Source organism: Heterodontus francisci, chromosome 43 (genome assembly GCF_036365525.1).
Source record: "Heterodontus francisci isolate sHetFra1 chromosome 43, sHetFra1.hap1, whole genome shotgun sequence".
Classification (NCBI taxonomy): Eukaryota; Metazoa; Chordata; class Chondrichthyes; order Heterodontiformes; family Heterodontidae; genus Heterodontus; species Heterodontus francisci.
The window spans coordinates 21,918,431-21,934,488 of record NC_090413.1 but is presented as its reverse complement, the minus strand read 5'-3'; the positions used below and the strand labels follow the sequence as shown (position 1 = coordinate 21,934,488).

Below are 16,058 nucleotides of genomic sequence, written 5' to 3'. Positions count from 1 at the left end.
AAATACCCCTCTCATCCAGTTATCTGAAAAAGCAACCTAGCCATTCTGTTGTCAGGTGTTTACTGACTTTTATGGAACATTTCCCTTCCTAATTTCAGCACCCAACTCTTCCTATTGCATCTCTGCTCTCTATCGAATTGGAAAGCTAAATATCCCGTGCCAGGTCGAAGCTACTTCCGGCCTAGCTTGTCGGCCATGTTGGTGAGGGCTTTGGGGTTGGTGACCCTTTGCTCCGGAAGCACAGGGAGTTTGTGTATGGGTTGAAGTGCGAAGATGGCGGACGGGATCGGGTCCGTTGCTGAGGCGGAGTCGGGTCCGCCGCCGCCCGACGAGGGGGAGGCGGAGGGCACCAAGCGGGGCCGCGGGCGGCCGAGGCTGAGCGACACCGACCGGCTGCAGCGGCGGCTCAACAGTCGCAAGAAGTACGACAACCGGCGCATCTACATCGGCGAGTCCTACGTGGTGTGGGCCGCGCTGCGCGAGCGCTACGGCTGGTCCGACAAGCGGCTCGCGCTGCACCTGGTGCAGCTGGAACAGGGCGCCCGGGCCAAGCGGCACAGGTGAGCTGCCAAGGTGGTTCCCAACCCCTCCAGGGCTGCCCTGGAGCCTCCAGGTTAGAGGAACGGGAGGAGAGGAGGGGGGAATGCAAAAAAAAAAACTGCTACTGAGGCAAAAACAAAGTCCACAACTGCAGGGGAGAGGGGAAAAAATTGCAGCCATTCATTTATTTTAAATGCTATTATTTAGGGGGAAAATGAAATGGTTAAGCGGCTTATCCTGTTGGGTGAATGTATTGTGTGACCAATAGTAGGGGTACTACATGTATTGACTCCTTCTGGGATATATTCACCCAGAGTTGGCAACCCTACCCGGGGCTTATACAATCCAGCGGCGAGTCTGGCTATTGATTAGAGCGTAAGAAATAAGAGAGGCATTAGGCCATTCGGGCTTGCTTCCTGTCATTCAATACGATCAAGGTTGACTTTCTACCACCTTCCTGAGCTATCCCAAAATTTGTTCATTCCCTTGGTACGCAGTAATCATCTTGACCTCTGGTTTGAATATAGATTAATCCATAAAATCTAGGTTGATGTTTTAGTGCGCTGGGAACAAAAACTATATCATTGGAACTTGTAAAATACAGTTGATCGTTATTCATAACAAGGCATAGAGGGATTTGGAATTAATTATATGGTGGGATTAGTATAGATAGGCATCAGTTTCTATGCTGTATGACTCTGTTGGCAATGTGGCCTGGCCTGCGAGTATTTAAATTATGTTTTATGTGTGGAATGAATCATGCAGGGTTTTAATAGTCCCCATGACTGAATGTTACCCATCAGTGTAGAAAATTTCCCAGGTATGTCGTGTCCACAAAAACAGGACAAATCCAATCCGGCCAGTTACTGCCCCATCAGTCTACTGTCAACCATCAAAGTGATGGAAGGTATCACTATCAAGTAGCACTTACTCAAAAAAAAACCTGCTCACTGATGCTAAGTTTCAGTCCCACCAGGGGCACTCGGCTCCAGATATCATTGTAGCCTTGGGCCATAGGTGGACAAAAGAGCTGAATTCCGGAGGTGAAGTGAGAGTGACTGCCCTTAACATCAATGCAGTGTTTGACCAAGTGTGGCATCGGGAGCCCTATCAAAATTAAAGTCAGTGGGAATTGGGGAAAACTGTCCATGATTGAAGTCATACCTAGCACAAAGGAAGATGTTTGTGGTTGTTGGAGGTCAATCATCTCAGTTCTAGGATATCACTATAGAGGTTCCTCAGGGTACTGTCTTAGGCCCAAATATCTTCAGCTGCTTCATCAATGACCTTCCCTCCATCATAAATTCAGAAGTGGGAGGTTCACTGATGAATGCACGGTGTTCAGTACCATTTGCGACTCCTCAGACTGAAGCAGTCCGTGTCTGCGTGCAGCAGGATCTGGACAACATTCAGGCTTGGGCTGATAAGTGGCAAATAACATTCACACCACACAAGTGTTAGGCAATGATCATCTCCAACAAGAGAGAATCTAACCAGTTCCCCTTGATGTTCAATGGCATTACCATTGCTGAATCCCCCACTATCAACATCTTGGGGGGTTACCATTGACCAAAACTTAACTGGACCAGCCATATAAAAACTTGAGAGGCTGTGAATTCTGCGTCACGTAACTCACATCCTGATTCTCTAAAGCCTGTCTGCCATCTACAAGGCACAAGTCAGGAGTGTGATGGAATACTCTCCATCTGCCTGGATGGGTGCAGTTCCAAGAACACTCAAGGAGCTAGACAACATGTAGGACAAAGCAGCCCGTCGGCACCCCATCCATTATCTTAAACATTGACTTCCTCCACCACCAGTGCACAGTGGCGGCAGTGTGTACCATCTACAAGATGTACTGCAGCAACTCACCAAGGTTTCTTCGCCACCTTCTAAACCCACAATCTCTGTCTTCTCAAGGGCAATTGGGGATGGGCAACAAATACTGGCCTTGCCAGCGGTGTTCATATCTCATGAACGAGTTTTTAAAAAGCTTGTTTAGACTCATTTGCTAGAGGCCTCCTGATGTATCTGGAATTAAACTCCTCAGGCTAAGAGGGAGTGGGGATAAGACTTGAATATAATTCTTTAATTACTTTTAACGATCATGTTTATTATGAGAAGGATAACTCGATGAAGGTCACTCTAATCATGGCGAAAAGATGTGATGAACAGTTTCACTACAAGGCATCTTGTGGTTGAATGGGGATAAGAGAACTGAGAATTGAGCCAATTTGTTAAACGTGACATAAATGGAAATCTTCCTCATGTCTGTAAACACCTCGAGCATTTCAGGTGTAATAAATGTGGCATTGGTTTGAGACTTGCTCCACATTTCTCTCTGTCAGAGTTGATTCAGAATTTGGAGTTAGGATAAGCAATAGGGTTTAAGGGAGGACTGAATTCAGGATGGACGCAGTGCTTTTCGTCTGTTTCTTTTCTTTTGGGCCTCCTTATCTCGAGAGACAATGGATACGCGCCTGGAGGTGGTCAGTGGTTTGTGAAGCAGCGCCTGGAGTGGCTATAAAGGCCAATTCTGGAGTGACAGGCTCTTCCACAGGTGCTGCAGAGAAATTTGTTTGTTGGGGCTGTTGCACAGTTGGCTCTCCCCTTGCGCCTCTGTCTTTTTTCCTGCCAACTACTAAGTCTCTTCGACTCGCCACAATTTAGCCCTGTCTTTATGGCTGCCCGCCAGCTCTGGCGAATGCTGGCAACTGACTCCCACGACTTGTGATCAATGTCACACGATTTCATGTCGCGTTTGCAGACGTCTTTATAACGGAGACATGGACGGCCGGTGGGTCTGATACCAGTGGCGAGCTCGCTGTACAATGTGTCTTTGGGGATCCTGCCATCTTCCATGCGGCTCACATGGCCAAGCCATCTCAAGCGCCGCTGACTCAGTAGTGTGTATAAGCTGGGGGTGTTGGCCGCTTCAAGGACTTCTGTGTTGGAGATATAGTCCTGCCACCTGATGCCAAGTATTCTCCGAAGGCAGCGAAGATGGAATGAATTGAGACGTCGCTCTTGGCTGGCATACGTTGTCCAGGCCTCGCTGCCGTAGAGCAAGGTACTGAGGACACAGGCCTGATACACTCGGACTTTTGTGTTCCGTGTCAGTGCGCCATTTTCCCACACTCTCTTGGCCAGTCTGGACATAGCAGTGGAAGCCTTACCCATGCGCTTGTTGATTTCTGCATCTAGAGACAGGTTACTGGTGATAGTTGAGCCTAGGTAGGTGAACTCTTGAACCACTTCCAGAGCGTGGTCGCCAATATTGATGGATGGAGCATTTCTGACATCCTGCCCCATGATGTTCGTTTTCTTGAGGCTGATGGTTAGGCCAAATTCATTGCAGGCAGACGCAAACCTGTCGATGAGACTCTGCAGGCATTCTTCAGTGTGAGATGTTAAAGCAGCATCGTCAGCAAAGAGGAGTTCTCTGATGAGGACTTTCCGTACTTTGGACTTCGCTCTTAGATGGGCAAGGTTGAACAACCTGCCCCCTGATCTTGTGTGGAGGAAAATTCCTTCTTCAGAGGATTTGAACGCATGTGAAAGCAGCAGGGAGAAGAAAATCCCAAAAAGTGTGGGTGCGAGAACACAGCCCTGTTTCACACCACTCAGTATAGGAAAGGGCTCTGATGAGGAGCCACCATGTTGAATTGTGCCTTTCATATTGTCATGGAATGAGGTGATGATACTTAGTAGCTTTGGTGGACATCCGATCTTTTCTAGTAGTCTGAAGAGACCACGTCTGCTGACGAGGTCAAAGGCTTTGGTGAGATCAATGAAAGCAATGTAGAGGGGCATCTGTTGTTCACGGCATTTCTCCTGTATCTGACGAAGGGAGAACAGCATGTCAATAGTCGATCTCTCTGCACGAAAGCCACACTGTGCCTCAGGGTAGACGCGCTCGGCCAGCTTCTGGAGCCTGTTCAGAGCGACTCGAGCAAAGACTTTCCCCACTATGCTGAGCAGGGAGATTCCACGGTAGTTGTTGCAGTCACCGCGGTCACCTTTGTTTTTATAGAGGGTGATGATGTTGGCATCGCGCATGTCCTGGGGTACTGCTCCCTCGTCCCAGCACAGGCATAGCAGTTCATGTAGTGCTGAGAGTATAGCAGGCTTGGCACTCTTGATTATTTCAGGGGTAATGCTGTCCTTCCCAGGGGCTTTTCCGCTGGCTAGGGAATCAATGGCATCACTGAGTTCCGATTTGGTTGGCTGTATGTCCAGCTCATCCATGACTGGTAGAGACTGGGCTGCATTGAGGGCAGTCTCAGTGACAGCATTCTCCCTGGAGTACAGTTCTAGGTAGTGCTCAACCCAGCGGTCCATCTGTTTGCGTTGGTCAGTGATTATGTCCCCCGATTTAGATTTGAGGGGGGTGATCTTCTTGATGGTTGGCCCAAGAGCTCTCTTCATGCCATCATACATTCCTCTGATGTTTCTGGTGTCTGAGGCCAGCTGAATATGGCTGCATAGGTGTTGCCAGTAGTCGTTTGCGCAACGCCTAGCTGTTCTTTGTGCAGTACTTCTGGCTGCTTTAAGTGCTGCGGATGTTAAATCGCTGGGGGCTTTCTTGTAGTTCAAAAGTGCAATGCGCTTAGCGGCTATGACAGGTTCCAGCTCTTCATTATGAGATTGAAACCAGTCTGCATTTCTCTTCGCACTTTTGCCGTAGGTGGTCAAAGCTGACTCATAGATGGCGTCTCTGATGTGGGCCCACTTGGTCTCAGCATCCCCTGTGGGAGTGTTTTGAAGGGCTGTTACAAGTGAATTTAGAAATTTTTGTAACAGCTGTGGGTGAGAAATTCTGCTCGTGTTGATGCGCGGGTGGCCCTTCTGCTTGGAATGATGCAACTTCTTTGGTCTGAGTCTAACCTTGCTGCACACCAGGGAGTGGTCGGTGTCGCAGTCCGCACTGTGGAAGCTGCGTGTGATTTGAACACTGTTTAAGGCGGCTCGCCTTGTGACAATGAGGTCTAGCTGGTGCCAACGACGTGATCTTGGGTGCCTCCATGAAACCTGGTGACAGGGTTTAGTGTGAAAGAACGAGTTGGTGATGCAGAGGTTATGATAGGTACACAACTCAAGCAGTCTCTGCCCGTTCTCATTCATCCTTCCAACGCCATAGCGCCCAAGGCAGGAGGGCCATGAGTCATGGTCGGCCCCAACCGTAAAAGCAATGCTTTTCGTCTGTATAAGTACAGTAAGGGGTAGGTTGGCCTGTCAGGTAGGAACAGAATGACTTCCCAGGGATAATGACAGGAAGGCAGGGTTTGGGATGTGGTGCAGTGGAATGTCCCTTTTATAAGGCTGCTGAGGGAACTACAGCCTCACAGTGACATTGGGGATAGATAGCTCACTCGAATGCTAAGGCTGAGTCGCAGTTTGTTAATTCAGTACTGACCTACTAGTCCTGTCTGCTCAAACTAATTTGTATGGAATTTGTTTGTACTGACAAGTTTATCCTGAGCTGGATATTTTTCCTTTTTACTCAGTGATAATGAAACACAGTGGGAGGGCGGGGGCAGGAGTGGATGGCAGTATATTTAATGCAGTCTTTTCTGGACTTCGCTTCTGTTGCGCTTTACATATTTAATTACAATGTCGTGAGCTCACCATTAACTGCAGCAGCATCATCATTCATTGCAGCAGCATCGTTGTGTTCCCCTGTTTGGGAAACCAAAAAATGCCTTGGAAAGTGACAGGCTCCTTTTTAAAGCATAGGCTTTCAAACTGGCATCCTAGAGTGCCCACCCTGCCCCCCACTGCCCCCCCCCCCCCACCCAACAAGTGCTCCATGAGGTTGTCAAATATTTGCATTAATTTACTTAGTGACACGTTGTTTCTGTTATGAGTTATATATAATTGCTTCTAATAAAAATACGCGCTTTGTTTCACAGTTGCTGTCTGTTGAAAGTGAGGATAGGAAATCTCGGTATAGGATAGCATATAAGCTGAAGTTTAAAGAAGTAAAGAAATTTCTGGAGGGCTAGCTTGGAGACCATTAGAATAATCCAGTCTGGAGGTGATAAAGATATCCATAAGGGTTTTGGCAGCAACTGAGATGTGTAAGACTGGCGATATGAGGGGCAGGCCAGGCCTTTGTTTAATGTCTCATCCAAAAGATGGTACCTGCAACAGCCCAGCACTCCCTCAGTGCTGCACTGGAATGTCAGCTTTGATTTTTGTGCTCGCGTCCTGAAGTAGGACTTGAACCCACAACCTTCTGGCTCAGAGAAGAGAGTGCTGCCCACTGAGCCATGGAAGCAGAATTGTGTAGGGGTTAAGCAAAAGCTTGGATTCTTGGTGGCATCTTTAGCAGTGGATGAGATATGGGTGCTACCTTAGAGTCATAGAGAGATACAGAACTGAAACAGGCCCTTCGGCCCACCGAGTCTGTGCCGACCAACAACCACCCATTTATACTAATCCTACATTAATCTCATATTCCCTATCACATCCCCACCATTCTCCTACCACCTACCTACACTAGGGGCAATTTACAATGGCCAATTTACCTATCAACCTGCAAGTCTTTGGCTGTGGGAGGAAACCGGAGCACCCGGCGAAAACCCACGCATCACAGGGAGAACTTGCAAACTCCACACAGGCAGTACCCAGAACCGAACCCAGGTTGCTAGAGCTGTGAGGCTGCGGTGCTAACCACTGCACCACTGTGCCACCTTGAGACCTGAGAATTATTGGGGATAGGAAAATTGGTTCTAACTGAAGAACAAGTCTACAGGTTAGTTTGCCATATTAGGTACCCTGTGCAGTGCGTGTGGCATTGATTCTTACTATATATGCAATATTAAACTATGTCAGTGATTGGAGTTTGAATATCTTTTTTTTAAACAATTCACACTGTGAGCTGAGCAGAAACAGCACTTACTTGCATTATGTAGTATACGAGGAGAGACGGTGGTGTATGGTGATGTCACTGAGCTAGTAATCCAGAGGCACAGGCTAATGCCCTGAGGACATGGGTTAAAATCCAAGCTGGTAGAATTTAAATTCAATTTTTTAAAAAACTGGATTTGAAAGCTATATTCAGTAATGGATTGTCATAAAACCCTTCTGGTTCACAAATGTCCTTTAGGGAAGGAAATCTGCTGTCCTTACCTGGTCTGACTTGTATGTAACTCCAAACCCACAGCAATGTAGTGGACTCTTAACTGCCCTCTGAACTAGTCTAGCAAGCCACTCAGTTGTAGGGTCACCGCCACCAGCCGAAGGGCAATTAGGGATGGGTAATGAATGCTGGTCTTGCCAGTGGTGTTCACATCCTAAGAATGGCTAAAAAAAAAAATGTACAAGCTCGTTTTCTAAACTTTTGAAGAACTTGTTGAGTGTTTAAAATTTGAAGACAATATCTGAAAACTTTGAATATTTGGGGATTTTCTATTAATATGCAATTTTTAAAAATAATGCAGAGTGCTGCGTGGTGCACACTGGTGTTTCATTTCTTTCAGCCTGATGAAAGTCTTTTCTGTCTATTGGCTGTATGGGACTTAAGTGTCAACCGTCACTCAGTGGGAGCATTCTCGCCTCTGAGTCAAAAGGTCGTGAGATCAAGCCTCGCTCCAGCGACTTGAGCCAAAAATCTAATCTGACACACTAATGCAGCACTGAGGGAGTGCTGCACTGTCAGAGGTGCTGTCTTTCATGTGTTTGACTGAGGGCCCCATTTGTCTCCTCAGTTGGATGTAAAAGATGCCATGGCACTATTCAAAGAGCAGGCAAGTTCTCCCTGCTGTCCTGGCCATTATTTACCCCTCAACCAATGTCTGGAACAGTGACTTGGTCATTGATTTTATTGTTATTTGTGGGACCTTACCATGCGCCAATTGGCTACCACATTTTCCTCCATTACAAGAGTGACAACAGTTCAAAGAGGCAGTGTGTCTTGGCATCTCTGAATATGATCCAGCTGCAGTGAGCTAGACAGAAACCCGTACCTCGTGGTGCTGTTGCTCAAAACCATTGATGCTGGCACTTGCTGTGTGGGTTTACTTCGGTATCTGACTGCCGATGCAGTGCATTTTGAGTTTCTAATGAGTCTGTTCAATTTTTTTTGCGTATTCAGCTAATCAAAGTGCATTGATGTACTAGACAATCATTGACTTGAGATGGCATGATTTTTCGGGATCAGTGATGTGATTTCCCCCATGTAATCAAAGCTCAAATGTACTTGAGGTGTGGTCGCTATTGTTTGACGTTGTAGCCCAGTAAACTTCCCTGACTGTTTATCCCAGAAATTTTATCATACATTAAACAAGGAGACCTAATGGTTTAAAAAAATTGCTGGTAATACTCAGGTCAGTAGCATCTGTGGAAAGAGAAACAAGCAAGGAGTCAGATCAGGCCATCAATCTGAAACGTTAACTCTGTCTCCCTCTCCACAGATGCTGCCTGACCTACTGAGTATTTCCAGCATTTTCTGATTTTTATTTCAGATTTTCAGCATCTGCAGTATCTTGCTTTTGTATTTAACTTAATAGTTTGCCTGTTGCTTGAACTTCTATTGCTGTAGCTTGAAAAAGAAATTATTACATGCAAGAATAACAAAACATGTTCTGCCTCCATAATGATTTTATTATATTGCAGCAAATCCGGAGCAGAGGAACAGAACTCGAAAATTAATTCTTCACAAAAAGGTAAGCCTGTTGATCAGCTGTAGGAGGATGTTCTGCAGTAATATCTATGCAAATTGGGGCTCAGTAGCTACTTAGCATGGAGTTTGCAGCATTAATCACCAGGGGGTCTATCTTTTCCGTTAATTTTAGTGAAAATATTGGTGAGAGTATAAAGTGAGAAAATCAATTTTATTCTTCCATTGACTTTTGCTGGCAATGAATGGAGGAATATATGCCATCTATCTGCATTTAACATATTCTAATCTCTATTTTCTAGTCCTCAATACAAATTTTGCAAGGTTCTAAGCTTTCCAGCCAGGAGTGCGTGTGAATTTTTCAATTCCTTAACAATACTTTAGCCATCAAACCAGAATATCTTGGATAGGATTCCTCACTCTAGTTATGCCAGCTTCCCACTGTTACTCAAGCAGAGTGATAGGAAAATTCTGCTGTTTGGTAGGTGGGTGGGGGGCAGGAGTCATGGGAGCTGGTTCCCCTGAAGGGTTCTTATGACCATTCTGCCTCTGCTAGCTCCCTGCCTGTCCCTGGCACTTCTGGCATTGTCTGCCAGAAGTTATTTTAGTCATATAATACTTTCAGCTGATTTCGATGGGTGTATTATAATTGCATGCAAATTACACCAATGTATTATATGACCCCTTTCCCAGCACTTGTGGCTTAGCAACACTGGATGTCAACGGATATTGGTGTACAGCATTGATATTGATGGAAGAGAGGGGGAATTAACTTTTCAGAGTCAGAAAGCCTGTGTAGTCTATTACACAGCAGTGGCACTTTTGTTTTGAATATAAAGTGTAATCGTCGTCAGCCAACACAGCAGCTATCAACCAGTTTTCATTGTATCAGACCTCCAAGGCCACTTGCAACCAATCTGTTTATCTCTCTGTCTAGGCGGGCTGTCAGCAGAGGCTGGGGAGAACGCATAAAAAATGAGTATCCTTGACTCAGAAAATAGGCCAGGGTCCAAAGTGTGTTCTTGAAGCCGTGCCAGGATTCCACGCAAGTGGAAAATTACAGCCCTTCTGTCTAAAGGTGATGTTAGATGGTGGCAATATCCAGTGAACTGTGTCATACAGTTGCCTTCTTGTGATTTTCCTTAGTCGCTATGTGAAGGCATATTACAAACAAATGCAAGGAATTTTGCCCTTGTAATCTCTAGCAAAGTTAGATGCATCCTGAAGAGCATGTTGGGGTTCTCACTAGAAATGAGGAGGTGGTGACGTAGTGGTCATGTCACTAGACATGTAATCCCAGAAGCAAGGCTAATGCTCTGGGGAGACTAGTTTGAATCCCACCAAGGCAGCTGGGGAAATTTGAATTCAAGTAATAAATCTGGAATTAAAAAGCTAGTCTAATGGTGACCATGAAACCATTGTCGATTGTTGTGAAAACCCATCTGGTTTACAAATGTCCTTTAGGGAAGAAAAAATGGCATCCTTACCTGATCTGGTTTAAATGTGACTCCAGACCCACAATGTGGTTGACTCTTAATTGCCCCTATGAAATGGCCTAGCAAGTCACTCAGTTCAAGGGCAATTAGGGAAGAGCAATAAATGCCGGCCTAGCCAGTGATGCCCACATCCCTCAAATGAATTTTAAAAAACAGCCAAAGAAAATCTTCTGTAAGTGAACGTAGCGACTGGAGGAAATCAGCCCACTGAGCTGTTGGGTGAAACTTGGTCATTTCATCTATTTTCTTTTGGAATGCTAGAGGTTTTTACATTGCTGTTTTGGTTCTGAACACTATCCCACACTATCAACAGAATGAATTCAGAAGCCATGAATTTATTTTATCACATCTGTACAAAGTTTGTTTCATGTGTCTAACTGAAATTGCTCCTGCTGGCATTATACAGTCGGCTTTACCCAGGTCCTCAGCTGTTGTGTACCCACAATTTTCTGATGCTAACTTGTGATGGCTGAGGACTGAGAAAATCCACCTCTGTAATGACAAGAAATAGCGCAGTGTGCAGGCTAAGGTGTGACATTAGAAATCCCACCCTTCCTCACATATTAATCCTTGCTGATGTCCTTAAATATGTTCTGTTGTTTCAAAAGTCTGGATGTTGCATTGGATTCTTACATCCATGAGCCGTAACTGAATATTTCAGTACCTTTTTAAAATTCTTTACTATATTTTAAACAATTTTCATAAGTAACCTTCCTTTCTTGGGCACTATATTTTTTATAAAAGAGAATTTTGTGTTCACTGAAGTGAGGGGTGCCAATCCTGGGAAATGGAGCACATTCTTACTCTTTGTCTCCCTTGTCAGGTGTAGACTGCTAACCCCCAACCTCAGAAGAGCAGACATACTTGGGTCAGTGTGACATTTCTTTTTCTCCATGTTCACCGTCCATGTGGACAATTTGAGACTTAGAATTTAGTGCAGGGCAGTGCTAAATTTGGGAAGTTTTGTGGGTGTGAATTACTAATCATGTTCCACACTGAGCCTGTCTAAAACGCTGAGTGCAGTCTAACAGACAGCATCTCATTCCTTCATTCTGGACCGGCTTTAAACCCAGGCCCAAGTGGTAAAAGGAAGATTTGTTCGAATTAAGTTGATCAATAATTTTAGTTGAACAAGGTAACCATATATAATCAACTAAACTTGAAGATATTTAATAATTTGAACCCCTCTAATAGCTTTAATAAAGAACTATTTTTTATGTTGTTGGTTTTAAAAGTTTGCATTGAAAAGTCTGAATTGAGGATTAATTTAAAACCTTGAAATGTTGACATTGCTTACACATTTTGCACACTTTGTATAGAAATGGAGTCATTTTAAAATTATGATTGGTTCCCCTCTTATTTCTCAATGGTTTAATTGGCCTTGTGTAGAATTGGGATGTTCAGGCCAGCAAAATCCTGAGTTCAGTCCCTATTCTGCTCTGAGTTCCGTAATCTCAGTCAGTGATATACTGTGGTTTTCCTGAGAAAATGCCAAATCAGACATGGTTATTGCTTCTGATCACTATGTAGTGACTTGTTTGTGACCATCTAGTAAGGGCAAGATTGGGCTGAGCAAGCAGTTAAAATCACTGTCTCTGCACGCCTATGAGGAATGGTGGCTTGGGCCAAATTCTGGGGGGTGCTGGCATCATGAACTGCTCCCCAGCATGTGTCAATACCTTCGTAGGTGGTGGGGGGGGGGGGGGGTGGGAAATTTGAGATTATCAAAAGTTCTATGGATTAAAAAATGTTGTGTAGGGTCTTCACTTCCTGCGCACCAACCTTTATTTCTGTTGTCATTATTTTCGGTCATGCTTTTCTGTCAGGCTTTATTGGTGTAAATGACTCTTCCAACTTTCACAGTGTAGTTGTAGGTTCTTGCACTCAGTGGCACTGTGGAGCAACTTTCTGAAGTCTCTGTCCAAACATTTAACCTTATATATCTTGTATATGTGGGAAAATGATTTTCATTAACTGACTGGGCAAAGTCACAGGCAAATTACTAGTTTGACAAATAAGTTATAATGATTTCTCTGTTTTGCCCACAGTAAAGAAACAAGCAGTAAGCTCATTGAAGACTTTGGTGGTATGGTACGAGCACCATAAGCAGACGTGCAAACAGGAGCCTGTGCTCCATGAACTGCAACGGGTGTGTGACTGTTCGGTGGCTGTTGTGTGGCAGTGTGAAGCAGGGCACCAGTACCTGCAGTGTTTAGAGCCTGTCCAGAAGAACTGCCATGTCCCAGATGCTGAGCCCCCCGCCAAGGACAGTGTGACCGTCAGCAGCTCGGAGGAAAATCAGAGTCAACAACCCTGTCCTGTCGAGAAGAAAGTGAGGAAGGACAAGAGAGGCACAATCAGGAAGAACCCGGGGCAGTCTAATGAATTGTACATGAAATGTGAATCCGACACCGCAACCTGTGACGAGTCTGACTCAGATCAGAAATTCCAGGAATATTTCAACGTGAAACTCATTGACGTTGATGCCAGAGAGTCAATTTATGAAGGTGGAAACAAAGAGGGCGGCGTGAATGCCAAAGTGTTGAGTTCAGTAGGCCAACCTACTGAAGAGACAGATAAAAATGAAGACAAACACGGGACTGAAGTTCGTGAGCTGGCATCTCCATGCCGAGCCCAGTCACCGTGCAAGAGCTCCATTGATGAAGGCAACCATCTGTCATTGTCATCGGAGCTTCCCGCACTGAATAACATATCACAGAATGTCGAGAAGGACGCTTTGAACTCCTTAGCTGCCAACTGTCCTGTAACTGTGCAGATTTCCACAGTACAGAGCTCGGAGATCACCAGCATTACAGACTCGGAGTTTGAACACGTGCCCTTGGACCCTGCACAGCAAGTAAATCCCACTGAATACGAGGAAATGACTTGTACTTTTTCAGAACAATTGACTTATGTGAATCCAGTGGGTGAATGTTACAGCATTGAGGGGCAGAATGAAGCTACAGAGTGGAGTGAGCATCCAGGTATTATTTTAACATTTTTTGTTCCCCCTGATGGGAGTTCATTATTCATTCTTCACCTCCTCCATTAAGTAATTTTTACAGGTGGTTACAAGAATTCCTTTTATGTTGGCAAAACTGATTTTGAATAAAATTGGCTTTCATGCTATATTTCTTATTAAAACCACAATGTGAATTATTTTCTTATTAAGCCAGTTCATCGCAAAGGCTTATCAGATTTGGGTCTCTCAAAGTATAGAAATACTCTAGATACGAGAGATACTATCTCACCACCTGAATTTTGAAAATATTTTGTGGCCACTAATTAAACAGTGAAATGATTTGTAGCTTGATGTCAAGTTTTTCATTGAGATATCACCATCTACCTGTTGTTCCTGACCTGGGAGTGTGTGACAGGGTAGCGTAAAGGGAGCTTTAATCATTGTGCCATAATGTACCTGACTTGGTGCTTGATGGGCTAACGTTGAGGGAGGTTCACATATCTAACCTGTAGTGGGGGTGGGGGATGTAAGGGGAATATTGCTCTACATCTAACCCAGAAAGTCGTCTTTTGTATATGACAGTGCTAAACAGTTCTTGATCAGATATTCTGCAAATTGTAGTGGATTTGGGGTGGCAAAGCCCTGAATTCTCCACTGTTTCAAATGAGCACATTTAAAAAGATTTAGCATTAAAAGTTTAAGCCTCTCAAATGATACAAAAGTGGAGGGATAGCAGTTTCCACTTAGCCTTTCCTATCTTCACTACCTAGTATTGGAATAAAAATAGGCTTCCTGCCAGTAATGTGCTGTTGCATTAACATGCTGATGATTTGATCTGACTGGCACAGCTTGCATTGCTTGGGCTTGACACCATGCGAAGGGTCCATTGTGGCATCGAGCCACATTTAAGAAGTGCTCAGCTAATCTGTTGGACCTCTGAACCATCTTAAACTTATCAGAGTCTTATTTTTAATATATTGATACAGCAGACATTTACACAAAACATTCAGGAATTACTCTGGGAGTGTAGCTTTACACCCAACACATACGTACACAGTGCTGCTTTCTAGTAGGTATAGTTTGAAGCTCAGAGCATAATAGGATCTTGCCACATGCCTTTGACTCTCTGCTGTTACTGCCCTCTGAAGCATTAGTGTAGTAATATTACAATCGCTATTGCCTTCAGAGGATCCAGCAATATTTTAGTTAGCCTTTACCCCTACCCCTAGCTACTTTGGTAAGTGGGGTTATCAGGTGCAGGCTAGTAAGAACTAGTAGCCCTCAACATGGATGCCTTTTTAAAAAATTTTAGTTAGAGAGCAGCAATTGGCTGTTTTTGAAGTAAGTATTCTTTTACAATCTTTCCTCATAAGATGATGGTGGGCATTGGTTTCTGCTTTCACAAAAAAAAGGGCAGGATTCTGTAATTCGATCCCTAAGCCTAAGTACAAATCCTGGAATCCCATGTAATACAAACAGTTTTTGACTTATTTGGTTATTGTTAATCAGTTGCCCTAATGCTGCCCCAGTGAGTAGGGAAATTGTCAACCTTAGGAGGGATCTCTTTCCCCATCCTTTTGGAAATTACCAAAGTAACCGAGAACTAGGCCAAATAAAATAAGTTGAGAGGGGAGGTGAAGAGGAAAATAAGACCGGCAAAGAAAGAATATGAGAATAGAGTGGCAGTCAACATAAAAGGGAACCCAAAAATCATCTACCAGCATGTAAATATTAGTGGGTAGTAAGAGGCGGCGTGGGGTCTTCTACAGGCAAAGAAGGTGATATACGCTTAGAGTTGTGGGGCAAGGCTAAAATACTTAATAGTATTTTGTATGGGTGTTTACTAAGGAAAAGGATGCTGATAAAATATTAGTAGAAGCAAAAATGGTAAAGGTAATGGATGGGATGAAAATTGATGAGCAGGATGTATTGGAAAGTCTGGTTATGCTTAAGTGAATGTTGCCTGGTCTGGATGACTTGCATCCCAGGTTGCGAAAGGAAGTGGGAGTGGAGATAGTGGAAGGGCATGCCATAATCTTTCAATCTTCCCTAGATGCGGGGGAGATACCAGAGGTTTGGAGAGTGGTACATGTGACATTCTTATTTAAGAAAGAATATAAGGACATTCCTAGTAACTACAGACTAGTCAGTTTAACATCAGTGGTGGGTCAGGTTTTAGAAAAATAATCATCAAAAAGATCAGCAAGCACGTAGAGAGGTTTGAGTTAATTAAGGAGAGCCCTCACGGATTTGTAAAAGGCAGATCATGCTTGACTAATCAAATTGAATTTTTTGATGAAGGAACAGAGAAGCTTGATGAAGGGAATGCAATGGATGTTGTCTAAATGGATTTTAAGCAAGTGTTTAACAACGTACCATATAAAAGGCTGGTTAACAAAATTGAAGCCCATGGAATAGGAGGGTCAGTGTCAGTTTG

General features: G+C 44.4%; 1 protein-coding gene across 1 annotated transcript in view; it reads left to right on the top strand.

Moving 5' to 3' along the window:
* The first annotated feature begins 249 nt into the window (after positions 1–249).
* The window catches only part of znf653 (zinc finger protein 653), a 33,712-nt gene continuing 17,903 nt past the window's right edge, over positions 250–16,058 (top strand). Inside the window, exons 1-3 of the mRNA XM_068021129.1 lie at positions 250–560; positions 9,160–9,209; positions 12,708–13,643. Of these exons, the coding sequence (XP_067877230.1) occupies positions 274–560; positions 9,160–9,209; positions 12,708–13,643 (1,273 nt within the window). The 5' untranslated portion in view covers positions 250–273. The remainder of the gene's footprint in view (positions 561–9,159; positions 9,210–12,707; positions 13,644–16,058) is intronic.